This window comes from Microtus ochrogaster, linkage group LG4, assembly GCF_000317375.1.
Source record: "Microtus ochrogaster isolate Prairie Vole_2 linkage group LG4, MicOch1.0, whole genome shotgun sequence".
Taxonomy (NCBI): domain Eukaryota; kingdom Metazoa; phylum Chordata; class Mammalia; order Rodentia; family Cricetidae; genus Microtus; species Microtus ochrogaster.
Window position 1 is genome coordinate 64,370,245 of NC_022030.1, and position 15,427 is coordinate 64,385,671.

Consider the following 15,427-nt stretch of genomic DNA (forward strand, 5'->3'; position numbering starts at 1 on the left):
TCTCTCTCTCTCTCTCTCTCTCTCTCTCTCTCTCTCTCCCCCCTCCCCACTCCCACTCTCTCTCTCTCCCTCTCCCTCTCCTCCCTCTGCTGAACATCCTCAGGACAACCAGTGTCCCTTCACTCCCCTCCTTCTGGAGTCAACAGGCAACAAAGTTTCTCAGGTGTTGGTTCTTGGTACCTCCCTGGCTTCCTTCCTCAGGTGTCTCCTTCCCAAGCCAGCAACCCCACCTCACATACCTGAGAGTCTCAGCTCCCGTCAAGCCTCAGGGAGCACCTTCTGCCTTGGGCCTGGACTTGGTTCTGAAAGACCTTCTACCTCAAAGTCCACACCGAGCCAGACACTTAGGGCTTTCTCCATAGGCAGAGCTGATTGGCTTCCAGGTCTTGCTCTGACCCCTACCCCAAATTTTCGTTCCCTTCCCTTCCCCACTGCTAGTACCCCAATTTCTAAACTTTTTAACCTTCCCAGAATATTCCCCTTTGGGTGTTTTATCCCCTTGTCTTTCCTGGAAGGGACTTTCAGCTCTGTGGAAAATGTCTCTTGGTTTTTCCTCTGCTGCTGAAAAGCTTCCTGTCAAGTTCTACACACCTTTGGTTCCCACCCGCAAAGCCTTGGTTGCTGAAAGCCCGGGAAAGCCTGCCTTTTACCTGAGGGGCAAATAACAAGAGAGACTTTTCTCTTTCTCTTGCCACAGTCTCTCTCATTCTTGAAGGCCACATGGCAACATACTGTCCTGGGTCCCCTCTCTGAGGAGATTAGTAAGGACTCATAGCTGCTCACTGAACAACAGGCACCCCTACACCACTTCATCTTTGCTCCCACCCCTACACCACACACACACACACACACACACACACACACACACACACACACACACACCATGTCTTCCTTGCATGGTTTATGGAGACAGTTAGAATGACTAACATCAGGAGGGGTCCCCGACCTGGGATCTTCCTCTGAGCTGTAGTCTCCCGTGACCTGTTCTTTACTGTAACTTTCCCTTGTCGCCACTTGATCCTTCTAGTGGACTCTATGAGCTTTGGAAAACAAGCCTCATCTTTTTGGCCTAACACCCAGAGCAGCCTGTCTTACACCAAAGCAGCCTACTGTGGAGCGGGTACCTAAGTACTCTGTGTGGCTCTGCTGAAGGACCTCAGCTCTAGGGAGGGCCCGTCCCCACCTCTTCACTCCCAGTTGAAGAGGTGGAAAGCAACACCAAGACCAGCACGTACTTCCAGCCTGGCTGTGTCTCCTGCCTCCTCCTCCTCCCTGCCCCAGCTCTCCTCATCTCAGGACCCCCATTTGCCTCTGACCTGTGATGTTCCCAGATCCAGTAAGTGTAAGGGCAATAGCCCAGGCAGCTCCCTCATTTGGTTTCTCTGTTTTATCTTATCTGCTGCAAATGCTGGCCTTCTGTCCTCTAGGACCTTGCTTGAGGCTGGCATGATGGACAGGCCCAGAAAACCTGTCACAGATGCAGTCCTGACCTCACCAGGACCATGACAGAATCTGGCTTTCAGCAAGATCCCAGGTGATTTACACACATGGCAGTCTGAAGGGATCTGGGTCAGGAACCTCTTCTATTCACTGGGCCTCCTCATCCCAGAAACTGGCTTCACATGCCATGGCTGGGCCTGCAGCCAGCTCCCTACCCCTCCTATAGCCTTCCTTCCAAGTATCCCAATCTCCCAAGTGTCCCAATCTCCCAGGCCGCTGACTCACGTAGGAGGCCCCTGGCCCATGGCCCAGCTCTGGGAGCCTTAACAGTCACTTTTGGCTCGTGTCCCCAAGCACCAAGGCACAAGGAGATGGCCACTCCTGCCTCTGACTCCCCCAGGCTGTGTATGAACCACATTCTCCTCAACCATGAGTCAGAAACATGGGGTGTGATCCTGGCCACACCACTTACCAATGGTGTGGCCTTGGGCACATCACTCGCGCTCTGGGGTTGCAGCTTCCTGGCTACATGGTGAGGTTAATGACTATAGACCTTGAAAGGTATTTGTGAGGCATAACAAAGGTTTCTGTGCCCCCTAAAGATGGTAGAAGCTAGGAATATATTTTTCTCAAGGTTCACAGCCCCTGCTCTCTTAGAGAAACTGGTTGGAATGGTTTATGATCTGTGCCCCCTCTCCCCCCGTTCTTGTCTTTCCACAAGCACCCACTGTGGCCTTTCCAGCTTTCCTAGATCACAGAACTTCTTTAGCCAGAAGAGGATGTAGAGGGTAGCACCCATACCCATCTCCACCCACACCCACCCACCCCACCCCATGCCCAAAGACACTGTATCCTAGACAAGAAACTGAAGCTTGATTTGCCCAATGTTAAGGCAGCAGAGGTGGAGACTGGAAGCCAGGTCTTGGGTCCTCGCTCAGATATCTTGGCTTCCACATGTCCATAACAGCCTGCAGTGACTATTGATGTCCAACACTGGCCAGACAATGGTGGACAGACTTGAAAATATAGATCAACAGGATGAAGACATCCCCTGACATCAGCTCTACCCCCATGGTCATCAGGAGCAGACGACCAGGAGGGAACCCTCACTGGCTGTGGTCACCAGGGGCAGTGATGGGGTCTAAGGGACAAAGGAACTGTGTTTTGTTGGGGTATCCCATGAACTGTACACATTGGTCAACTCATAAAATATGGTCTAAAAGCAGCCTAGTTTACTCTATGTAAATCTGGTTTCAATTTGTAAAAATGCAAGCTTAAAATGACAACTAAGCTGCTTCCCTGTCTGTGACAAAGGAGCAGTTTAAGGGGAAGGGAAGTCACGGCGGCTGATGTGAGGGTGAAGGAGCCGGTTGGTCACAGAGCATCCGCCGACATGAAGCAGAGAGCAGTAGACGCTGGTGCTTGGTCCACAACATCCATGGGAAGGGACTGCCCATATTTAGGGTGGGCCTAACAACCTTACCAATCTAATCTAGATAATCCCTCACAGACATGCCCAGAGTTTTGTCTCTTCTGTGATTCTAGATCCTGTCAGACCAACAGCTAACATCAGCCACGACAGCTATGTGACTCTAACATGGTGGCTGAGTGTCCCAGGTCCCCAGTCTGTAGCAATACCTGGAGGTGGCAGAACCATTGTGAAACATGGCCTGGGGGGAAGAAGCCTTAGAGGACATGCATTTAAAGGGACTGTTGGGGTCACTGCCCCTTCCGGTCTTTTCCTTTCCAGCTGCCATTGGGAGAGCAGTTTCCTCCCCAATTTTTTTTTACAAGATCTTTTATTTTTTTTCCTTTTATTTATTTATTTTTTTAAGACAGGGTTTCTGTATGTAACAGCCCTGGTTGTCCTGAAACTTGCTTTGTAACCAGGCTGTCCTCAGACTCACAGAGATCCACCTACCTCTGCCTCCCCAGTGCTGGGATTAAAGGCATGAGCCGCCAATGCCCAGCAAGTTTTTTTTTTTTTAGACTGGGTCTCACCATATAACCCACTCTTGCCTTGAATTTACAAAGATCCACCTGTCTCTCTGGTGCAGGGATTAAAGACGTGCACCACCACACTCAGCTTTTGTAAAGATCTTAAACTCCTGACTTTTATTATAACACAAAATGAAAACTGACCCAATGGTGAGCATAATGACCTTGGAAACCAAAAGGCCCGTGCTAAGGCCTCAGGCCGGGTCAGAGCAGAAAGATGGCAGCCAGGCAGAGTCAGCTTCTATCAGGTGTTCCTGCGGTGGACTCTCCTCAACTTGACACCCTGAAACCAGCTGCTCTAACCCAACACTGGCCCCACCCACATCTCTGAGGGGCCTCGTCAGCACGTTAGCCTGGCCACCACCATCAGAGCTCTGGCTGCTCTTTCACCGTGAGTCACCACACCAGATTCCTCACATTCCTTCCTCTCCCAGGCCCAGGTGTCTGTTCGCTTGCCACACCTGTACAACGCCAGCCACACCCTGCCACACCTCAGTCATTGTGTCCCTAGACTTAGGATCCTGATACCTGTTGGATCATTTTCTTCAAGGGCCTGCAAGCTTAGGTCAGCCTCCACACATGGGGCCATGCACCACACCTCTCCCCTCCCCGGGGACCCCGCCTTCCTGTCTTAGATCTAGCACTGAGCTAAGCACATACTCTCTGTGGAAGAGTTGGTGTGAGGTGAGTGTTGGTGTTTAGACGTCTGTACTGGCTGCCAGAATACGTCCTCAGCTGCAGGCAGTGAGAGCATGCACCTCCTGTGTACATTCACTACAGTCTCTCCTCCTGTCTCTCTCTCTCTCTCCTCTCTCTTTCTCTATCTCCTCTCTCTCTCTCCTCTCTGTCTCTCTGTCTCTCTCCTCTCTCTCCTGTCTCTCTCTATATCTTCTCTCTCTCTCTCTCTCTCTCTCTCTCTCTCTCTCTCTCTTTCCTCCTCTCTCTCTTTCCTCCTCTCTCTCTCCCTCTCTCTTTCTCATCTGCCACTCTTGTCCCCAGAAACCGGTCTCTGCCCTCCTCTCTGCGCCTTCTCTCTCCTCTTCCAATAAACCTCCCCTGTGAGCCCTGCTGCACGGCGTGACTTCTCTTCGCAGGGCTTTTTAAATGACCACAGTGAGAAGCAGAGCAGGCAGAAGAAGAGAGATGTCAGGCTAGGTGGGGATCCCTGAATCCTCAAATCTCAAACCCTCTCCTTCCTTCAGTGAGTAGGGTCTTTGTCCCCATGCAGTTCTGAACTGGTGAGAGCTCTGAACTGCCAAGCTCCTGCCTTATATTTAGTCATGGTTTTCATTCCAGCCTCCTTTTCTGCCCGCAGAAGACAGAGAGACCTAGCTGTTCCTGATTCACCAATTCCTCTTACCCTGTTGCCTGAGCAGTTATTCTCGCTACGGAGCCAGGGCAGGGTCCCCTGCTCGTCTGGCTGGGACAGACACCTCTTTAGTTCTTGTCCTTGGCTCAGGGATACGTTAGCTTAACTACAGTCACCGCCCTGTTGACTCAGGCTGAACTCATGGTTATGAGAATCTTCCCATGGTGCTGCCGGGGCTGAGGCTCCTCATCACGTTTATAAATGTCATCCCTCCTGGGAGCTCTTAGAAGGGATGGGACATTTACAATCCGACCACAATATGGTCTTTTGGCCACTGCAGGTGTTCTTTGGGCACCCGAGGTAGCAGCATTACAGTTTGCTGGACAGGGACCTCACAGATTACAGAACACAGCATTTTCATGGATCAAGAAACATGGATCAAGGACAGCCAGAGCTATGTAGAGAACCCTATCTCAAAAAAATCAATACAAAACAATATTTTTTTGTTGTTGTTGTTTTAAGCCAAGTATAGTGGCACACACCTCTAAATCCCAGCACTTGGGAGGCAGGGGCAGGCAGATATCTGTGAGTTCGAAACCTGACTGGTCTACGTAACAAGTTCCAGGACAGCTACAGCTACTTACGTAGTGTGAGACCCTGTCTTGAAAACAAAGCAAACACAAAGTAAAAGAAATTGTGACCAGGGTGGAAAGTGGCAGCCTCCAGATCCCACGAACTCAGGTAGCACTCCAATGTCTGGCCATATTGCTCTGAGGTAGGCCCTTTCTCAGTGAGTCCCTGCCTCCTAAGGCCTTCATGCAGCTTGCTATGTATATGCAAGCCTGCTTGTGGGATGCAAGCAGACCTCTGACAGGTGGGAAAAAGCTGCTGTCCCTCTGCATTCACCACGGGGGTGATTCTGGCATGTGGGTGCCAGGCCTCAAACCCTGCCTTGCTCAAAGCCACTCCCCATCTCCAGAGAACCTTAGCTGAGCTGCTACCCTGAGAATAAGGTATACAGCTGGACTGGAGAGGTGTGGGGGCCCTGTGCACAGTTCCCACTGTCTCTGTTTTAGAGAAGGTATGAAACCGCTTAAGTGTGCCCGAGTCTCTGACCCATAGAGAGAGCAATGACAGCTCTGACCTATGACCCAGAAAACAGCTCCTATATACACAGAATCTATGCGTGACTTTTGCAACCATAAAGACTCCATGGCTTCACCACCCAGAACACTGTCCCGCCAGTGTGGCACCCATTCTCAAAAGACCCCTCAGGTTCCTCACTACCTCAGAGCCCTGTCCTAGAAGGAGGTCCATGTCAGAGTTGTCCTGGAGGGAGATGACCCTGTGTGACTCCAGGCCATGGGACAAAGCTTCTTATACAAAGAGACCACTAACTCAGCTGCACTTGGCCTCTAGATGATGGAAGAGCTTTGACTTGGAGTTCAAGTTTGCTTGGATGTAAACGGACCCCCGTGAGGCGTGCCGATGCCAACACCCTTTCCCCTTGCCCTGCAGCCTGCCCTTCCCTTCCCCTTGCTCTCCTAGGCTTCTCTCGCAATTTGGTGCTCTTTGTCTGGAGTCATTCAGGAAATATTTACTTGCGAGTTAGTTATACAAACCACTCTAAGCATTTCCCTTAAAGTGCTGCCTATGAATAGGACAAATAAGCTTCAATTACACAACGATGCACGACTGCCTCCAAATGAGCGGTTTGCGCTGCAACTCGTGTTGGCAAAGATGCGATTGGTGGGGTGTGTGGATTATCCCAAATCTCATCAACCCTGAATGGAAAAGGATTCCATGCTCTGAATGGGCCACTTAGCCCAACAACTCTGACAATTCTTCTCTGTCTATCCTAAAGCCCTGAAGACTGATGAAGTCAGGGAGGTGACTGACCCCAGCAGCCCTGCTGAGAAACCATTAGTCCCGTTGCCATGGAGACCAAAGTCTCTGCAGACTGGGAACAACCTCAGAGGAAATCAGTGAGCCGTTTGTGGGAAAGCAATCATGGTCCCACTGAGATGAGGCCTGAGTTACTTCCAGAGTCCAGGGAGGCACCCGAGGCTGATGAGCAGGCTGAGGATGAAGAGCCCCGCTGCCTCATCCCAATCCAGAGGAACTCCATCTTCAATCGTGCCATGAGACACAAGCGCACGTCCAGAGGCAAGTCTGAGCAGAGCGCCAGTCACCAAGCAGGTCAGTACCGGGCTCACCCGTCACGTCAGCTACTGATGTTCAGAGTCTCATGAAATGAAAGGAGATCCAAAGGCACTGGAAATGGCCAGGGTTGGGTCCAGTGAGGTGGAACACTTGAGGTCATTTTCCCATGAAGAATTCCCTTTCCCATAGTAGGACATCATGTCCTCTTCCGAGAAAGGGTCACCTTAGGTCATACGACATGACAGGCTTCTCCTGAAGGGACACAGTGAAGTCATATATGAATGTCTTCTTGTAGGGAGATGGCAGTGTCCACATCCTGGGTCATTTGGGAACACAAATCTCCTTACTGGTGTCAGTCTAACCTGCCTTGTGCTGTTCCTGCCAGTGTCGGGGTTTCTGTTGCCATGAATATACGTGAGATTAAAACCTTGGGAGGGGGTCTTTGGGGTGAGACCCCTGACTCTCTTGCATTGGGTTCTGGTACATTTCATCTGCTCAAAATATATACTTGTTGAGCAGAATAAAGTTCAGAAACTTCTGTCAGTAGGGCCTGCCACAGCGGTGGACACCTTTCTGTGGGGCTGTCCCCAGGATTCTGAAGGGTCTGCGTTGGGACTGCAGAGTGTGGGATGGCTTCCCAAAGCCTGGGCATGGCAGCTGTCCTCAGAAAGCGTGTCACCCCTAGTGTGTTGGAGGTCCAGGGGCTTTGCTGGCTATTCAAAAACAGCCGTTAAACCCCGTATTGTAGCGGCTCTCAGCCTTTCTAATGCTGTGGCCGTTTAATACAGTTTCCCATGTTGTGGTGACCTCAACCATAAAATTGTTTTGTGGCTACTTCATAATTGTAATTTTGCTACTGATATGAATCACAATGCAAATATCTGTTTTCCGATGGTCTTAAGCAACCCCTGTGTTCAACCCCCTAAAGGGGTCACAACCCACAGGTTAAGAATCACTGCTGTGCCAGTTGTTTAGTAGCCAAAAGTCAAACTACCCCCGATACAGAGAGACATACTGTTGCTTCTCTTAATTGTGGGGATGGCTGGGGGCCTCCCCTCACCAACACAGTGTGCCTGGTCTCCACAGCCTGCTGGTGGCTTATGGGACTGAGAGGTGGGGACAGCCTTTCCAACCCTCTAGTCATTTCAGTCTAGGGGTCTCAGTTAGAAGGCTCCCTTGCACCCCACCTGTATCTCGTCTTCCCACAGTCTAGACACTGGTTTTCATGCAACACAGGATCCTGGAGAGATGGGGCAGAAGCCTTCAAACCCTGGGGGGGGCTAGACTCAGCTTCATGTGGTCATCACAGCACACATGGCCAGTCCAGAGGGAGACCCTGACTCTACCGCTTGAGGGTGAGAATATTTGAGTCTGCAATCTATCACGGAGACTGAGAGTCCTGGGTCCAGACAGAATGGATACAGGGATGCAATACCTAAAATACCACCATTGCAGAAGCTGGTATTCAAGGTCATTTTAAACCTTTCAGTGGCCATATTAAAAATTACAAAGAGGGGCTGGAGAAATGGCTCGGTGGTTAAGAGCACTTGTTGCTCTTGCAGAGGACCCAGGGTTCAGTTCCCTACACCCTTGTGGTGGCTCACAGCCATCCATAACTCCAGATCCAGGGAACCTGATGACCTTTTGTGACCTCTGTGGGCACAGACATTCATGTGGTGTATGTACCTACATGCAGCCAAACACTCATACACATAATATAAGTAAATCTAAAAGGTTTTTTTTTTTTTTTTTTGGTTTTTCGAGACAGGGTTTCTCTGTGGCTTTGGAGCCTGTCCTGGAACTAGCTCTTGTAGACCAGGCTGGTCTCGAACTCACAGAGATCCGCCTGCCTCTGCCTCCCGAGTGCTGGGATTAAAGGCGTGCGCCACCATCGCCCGGCTAAAAGGTTTTTAATAACAAAGAAATGAATAAGATTTATTATAGTGGTATGTCTTATTAAATACAATAATATGCTGGGTGGTGGTGGCACACACTTTTAGTCCCAGCACTCGGGAGGCAGAGGCAGGCAGATCTCTGAGTTCAAGGCCAGCCTGGTCTACAGAGCAAGTTCCAGGACAGCCAGGGTTACACAGAAAAATTAAAAACAAAAACAATCATTTCCAAAATATTATCCTATGTCCTATAGTTAATAATTAGTATAAAAAGTATCAGTGATCCAGGCACTATGTATATATGTATATAAATGTACACATGTGCATAAAATGTACATATATGTATATAAATGTACATGTGTATATAAATGTGCATGCGTGTATATAAATGTGCATGTGTATACAAATGTACATGTGTATATAAATGTGCATGTGTATATAAATATACATGTGTATTGTATATACAAATGCACACATATGTATATGAATGTACACACATGTATGTAAATGTACATGTATATATAAAATATACATGTGTATATATAAATATATATGTATCTGTGTGTAATCCCACACATCTATAATCCTAGTAATAGACTGGAGGACTGGGAGTTTGAGACTAGCCTGGCTACATAATGAGACGAGTCCTTATAAAAATGACTTATCAGTGAGCCAAGTCCTTTGTGTGCACTGTCTTTGAATCCTGTTGAGCATCTTATAGCACAATCCTTTGTGTTCACTCGCCAAATCCTCACGGGAAATAAATACTTGATCTGGATTTAGATCTCATAAAATGTACAGTCAAAAAAGTAAATTTACATACCCAAATTGTTCCAAATATTCTTAGTTTTCCCATCATCAAACCACTGCTCTGTTTTCATGTTTGGATTTAAGTCGAATGAAATGGAAAATGCATTTCTCCAGCCACATCAATCGTATCCCAAGTATGTAAGAGCCTCTCATGGACAGTGGCTGCCCTATTGGACAGAGCAGGCATGTAGGGTATAGAAAAATACGTGTAGCTGCCAGATCTGGGGCCACAGGGTCCTTCTGTGGTGGGAGGCAAGGCGGGTATATTCATTAGCTTTCCACTGTTGACAAAATACTCAAGATACATCAACTGGAAGGAAGAAAAGTGTCCTGGGGTTCACGGCTGCAAGAGGGGTTCAGTCGGGGCTTCTCAGGCTGTCCTGCTTTGGCCAGAGACGAGCAGGGTATCTAGATGGTGGCCAGTATGTTGGGAAAGTGAGGGAGAACCAGTCAGAGAGAGAAGGAGGGTCTAGGAAGAGATAAGCCTTCCAGGAGAGAGCCCAAATGGCTTCTTTCCCACGCCCCACCTCCTCCTGTGTCCAGCAGCTCCCAACAGCACCACCAGCTGGAGACAAAACTTGTAACACGTCAGCCTCTTAGGTACATTTCATCCACCTGAAGGTGGCAGAGGGCTGTGTCCCAGAGGAGGGTGAAGAGGGTCACAGCGGAATAAGAAGAGAGCCCGTAGCTTCCCTTAGCCAAACCCGAGGACACAAATGGAGGCTAGAGCAGGGTCACCCCCCCCTCCCTGTCACCTACAACAGTGTTCAGCCCACAGATAAGTCAGTCTCATTAGAGACAGTCTGGTGGCTAAAGTGACTCCTCACCCCTCTCTGGAGTTAACTCTCCAAGAGTACCTGAGATTCCCCGACCCACACCCAGCGGGAAGCCTGGCTCTGCTCTACTGCACAGGATGGCAGGGGCACTAGGAGCAGACAACACGCTCCAGGCCATCAGGCGTGTCTGACCTGTGCCCCGAGAACAGAAGAAGACAGCAGGCACTCTGGGCTCACCACGTGCAGATTGGAGCTCCAAGGCACGGGACTTTCCCCCATGTCATCTGCTGAGAATGTGCTCCTTGTGAACCCTACCACAGCGGCAGCATCACTTGCCCACCGGGCTGATGGGGCAGTCGAGACAAGCTGTGACTGCCCACTGATTAGGACTCAGAGGTTGAGATTAGATGTGAAGGCGTTGACAAGCTACAAATGTTTGTTCAGAAGTAAGCTCACAATGGCAGCTTTGTGGTCCTCGAAATACCAGCCAAGCTCACATGTGAGCTTGCTATTATGTTTCCAGTGCCCACCCCCACTGTGTGTAAATGTATGTGTACACATATATGAAGATGCTGGTATCTTAGTTAAAAAGTCCATGGCAATGACATCCCAGATCACCAAATACCACACAAGGCATAGCAAATATCCGTTTGGAGAGTGAGAAGAGAGGCCACCCTCACTCTTGGGGTGACAATAGGGCCACCCTCACTCTACCTTCTTCTTGGGGTGACAGACACTACTGTCACTCATGGATTTTCCTGAAAGGGGAGAGATGCGTATTTTCTAACTTGCTCCATTTTTTTAAACGCCACAGATTCGTCAGAAAGTGGGAAATCTGTAAATGAACCCTTGGCCTTGAATCTGCCCCGGGGAGGAGTGTCTCCCTGGAGAACAGCAGCACAGAGGGTCACAGGAGCCCAGGAAGCCAGGTGAGCCGTGCAAGCCTAGGAGGGTCTGGGACTGAAGGGCATGGCAGACACCCACACTGCCGAGTCCTCTCAGAGCTACAGGGAGTTGTTTGTCATTTTTGTTATTTTGTTTTGATTTGAGACAGGATCTCATATAGCCCAGGCTGCCCTCAAAAAAAAAATCACTAGATAGCCAGAGATTATTTTGGCGTGTGTGTACATGCACATGCACATGCGCATGCACGCACGAGAACTTCTGCATAAGCGATTTGCACAAGTCAGTTCTTGCCTTCCTCTCTGAGTCCCAGCTTATAGCTGCGGAACCAGGACTTGAACTCCTGATCTTCCTGCCGCTTTCTCCCTAGTGCTGGGATTACAGACAGGATGCACTACCATACCAGGTTCACATGGCACCGGGGTTTAAACACAGGGCTCCTACATGCCAGATGGCCACTCTACTACCTGAAATGCACTCACAACTGTTTGTTTTAATTTCCCTTACAATGACTTGGCTGCTTGCATGTACTTTGTTTTTAAACTCACAACTTTCTTCTGCAAAAAACTATTCTATCACAAAATAGGAATTTGGGGATATTATGCACACTGGGGATTAGAAAAGGAATATTATGGTTCCACCGCCCTAGAGAGGCTTTAATAAACTTCACCTGTGTTTGGTCTTTTTCCTGTGCATTTTATGCATCTTATGCATGCTTTCTCTCCATCAGACAGCTTTTGCTATTCTTCCTGTTTTCTGTCTACTCATGTATCACAAACAACAGTGTTTTAAATCATTTTCTATACATATGTGGACCAGCCAGCCATACCATGTGCTGTAGGGTGATTGGACTTTGATTTATTCATTGAGCTCTTATTTGTAGGGTATTAGTGTATGGTACCAGTTAGAATTGAATTTAGCTCTTGCCGTAGTTAGGGTTACTATGCTGTGATGAAACATCATGACCGAAATCAATTTAGGAAAGAAAGGGTTTATTTGGCTTACACTTACATGCTGTTTGTCGTCAAAGGAAGTCAGGATAGGAACTCATACAGGGTAGGAACCTAGAGGCAGGAGCTGATGCAGAGGTCATGGAGGGGTGCTGCTTACTGGCTTGCTCACATGGCTTGCTCAGCCTACTCTTATAGAACCCAGGACCAGCAGCCCAGGGATGGCATCACTCACCCTTCCTCATTGATCACGAAGTAAGTGCCATATAGACTCGCATGCAGACAGATCTTATGGAGGTATTTTTCTCTTATTTTTTAAACTTTATTTTATGTTCATTGACATTTTGTCTGTCTGAGAGTCTCAGAAGCCCTGGAACCAGAATTACAGACAGATGTGAGCTGCTGGGTGGGCGCTGGGAATTGAACCTGAGTCCTCTAGAAGAGTAGCCGGTGCTCTTAACCACCTAGCCATCTCCCCAGCCCTGGAGACATTTTCTTAATTAAGGTTCCTGTCTCTCAAATGACTTCAGTTTGTGCCCAGTTAACATAAAACAATTTAGCACACTTCTTATAACCAAATGCCACACGACCCAGTTCACCACAGTGGGTGTCTACTTGGCTTCTGTATAAAAGAAGTCTGAAGATCATGACTGAAATTCCTTTCTGCCATCTGTTACGATGACTCCAGGGCTCCAGCCGTTACAGCTACAGTTCAAGAGGGAAGATGGGAGGGGTGGATGGTTCCTGCCAGCTCCCTGCCTTTCTTTTAAGAGGTTTCCTTGATCCCACTAACACTGCTTACATCTCATTGGCTAAAACCATGCTGTGTGACACTTCCGTTAGTGTCAAGGACACTGGGAAAGGCATCTTTTCATGTCAGGTCTGTTTCTGTCCCTCGCTGTCCTGGTTGTCACTCTAACTCATTGTGGTTTCCCAGTTCTGCTCTAACACATGATGGCCCTGATGACCATGAAGGTCTCGTTGGCTCTTCACTTGCTTTCGGGTGGGGCTCATTCAGATCACTTGCCCATCCTTATTTTTTGTGTTTGTAATTCTTATATGTTAAATAAAAGAATCCATGACCAAGCCAGGCATGGTGATCATGTCTGTAATCTCAGTACTCGGGACACAGAGGCAGGAGCATCACAGTGGATTCAAGGCCACCCTGACCTACATAGTGAGTTCCAAGGCAATCTGGGCTAAGAGTGAGACCTGGCTCAAAAAAATCCAAAAAAAAACAAAGGCTCTTGTCCTGAGATGCGCACCGCACACATTGATACCCATGTATCACCATTTTCTTGTCTTTCCGTGAGCATAGATTTTTAATTTTGTTGACAGTAGCTTATCAATGTTGTTCTCTCATCGCTGTATTTGCTAACAAATCTGACTTCCACAGGCCGCCATACCTTGAGCTCTGCATTTGTGTCTTGCGGTCCATATGGCCATGCAGCTGCTTCAGTGCTGTTTACATAAACCGCCTTTGGCTCCTGTCAGTGAATGGCATCCGTGCCTTGCCATACTTTTATTTTTTCTTTCTTTTATATGTGTTTCACTTTCTGAGACAGATATAACCCATGCTGACCCTGAATTCACTACATAGTCTAGCCTGACCTTAAAACGCATGGAGTTCCTGCTTCAGCCCCCAAAGAGCTGGGATTGGAAGTTATGTGTCACTAGGACCAGTTCGTTGATCCTTTTTTTAAAAAGCCACCATACTGCGCACACACAGGTGGGTTTGTAGCTAGACTTGTCATTGATCTCGTTAATTCTCCTTATGCCCGTACCACACTGTCTTCAATTCTGTAGCTTTATGCTGAAAATCTAGTAGTGTGGACCCTCCTACATCCTTCTTTTTAAAGACAAGCCTATTTTAGGTTTTGTATTCCCATATACATTTTAGAATCGGGATGTCAATTTCTACTCTCAAAAATATGTCTGTTGAGCTCTGCAGTTGAAATTTCATGATCCTTACAGATAAATTTGGGGATCCTTGACTCCTTAAATTGTTCAGACCATGAATATATCCCAACTTATTTAGTTATGAATATATCCCCTCTATTTAGATGTTTTAAAACTAAGCCAGCAATGATGCATATTTTAAATCCTTGTGTGTGTTGTTCATATGTGCAGGGTATTTTTGGGCATATGCGTGTTCATGCGTGTGACTATAGGTGTCCGCACTACAGTGTTCCTGTGGAGGTCAGTCCTTGCCTTCTACCTTGTGTGAGGCAGGGTCTCTTGTTCGCCGCTATGTAAGCTGGGCTAGCTGGCCTGCTCACTGGCTTACAGTGATGGCTTGCAGTGATGATGGCTTACAGTGATGATGGCTTACAGTGGTGGCTTGCAGTGATGATGGCTTACAGTGATGATGGCTTACAGTGATGGCTTGCAGTGATGATGGCTTACAGTGAAGATGGCTTACAGTGATGGCTTACAGTAGTGATGGCTTACAGTGATGATGGATTACAGTGAAGATGGCTTGCAGTGATGGCTTACAGTGAAGATGGCTTGCAGTGATGGCTTGCAGTGATGGCTTGCAGTGATGACTCATGGTGATGATGGTTTACAGTGATGATGGCTTACAGTGAAGATAGCTTACAGTGAAGATAGCTTACAGTGATGGCTTATGGTGATGATGACTTGATTACGGTGATGGCTTGCAAGGATTCTCCTGTCTCTGTCTCCCATCTACATGGAGACACTGAGACTACAGATGTGCATTAGTGTATCTGGCCTTACATGGATTCTGGGGACTTGAACTCAACTTCTCAAGCTTGAGTGGAAGGTGCTTTATCCACTGAGCCATTCTTCCTGCCTAGTTTTATATGTATTTTAATTAAATTTGTCCCTGTTTCTTTGCCTTTTTATCTCATTTTATATGCTAGTGTTTTGTATGTCTGTTTTTACCTTATTTATTGATGAACAGACCACATTGGTAGTGCATAAAATGCAATAGGCTTGGTTAAATGGGAGATGTAATGTAAGTTTATCTAGTATTCGGTGATCTTGACAGAGTTGCTTATTTGCTCTGTTTGTATCACCCTTACCCACAGACTCATACCCACTGTGAATACAGTCTTGTTTCTTTCTTTTTTTAAAACTATTTTTTTATTGAGAAAAGGAAAAAAAAAAAAACAAGTTTCCACCTCCTCCCAGCCTCCCATTTCCCTCCCCCTCCTCCCACCC

The 15,427-nt window shown here is 47.9% G+C and overlaps 1 protein-coding gene across 1 annotated transcript in view; it reads left to right on the plus strand.

The window, feature by feature from the left end:
- The window catches only part of Ngef (neuronal guanine nucleotide exchange factor), a 99,859-nt gene that overhangs the window by 21,313 nt on the left and 63,119 nt on the right, over positions 1 to 15,427 (plus strand). Inside the window, exons 2-3 of the mRNA XM_005361734.2 lie at positions 6,612 to 6,946; positions 11,203 to 11,317. Coding sequence (XP_005361791.1) covers positions 6,685 to 6,946; positions 11,203 to 11,317 — 377 coding nt within the window. The 5' untranslated portion in view covers positions 6,612 to 6,684. The remainder of the gene's footprint in view (positions 1 to 6,611; positions 6,947 to 11,202; positions 11,318 to 15,427) is intronic.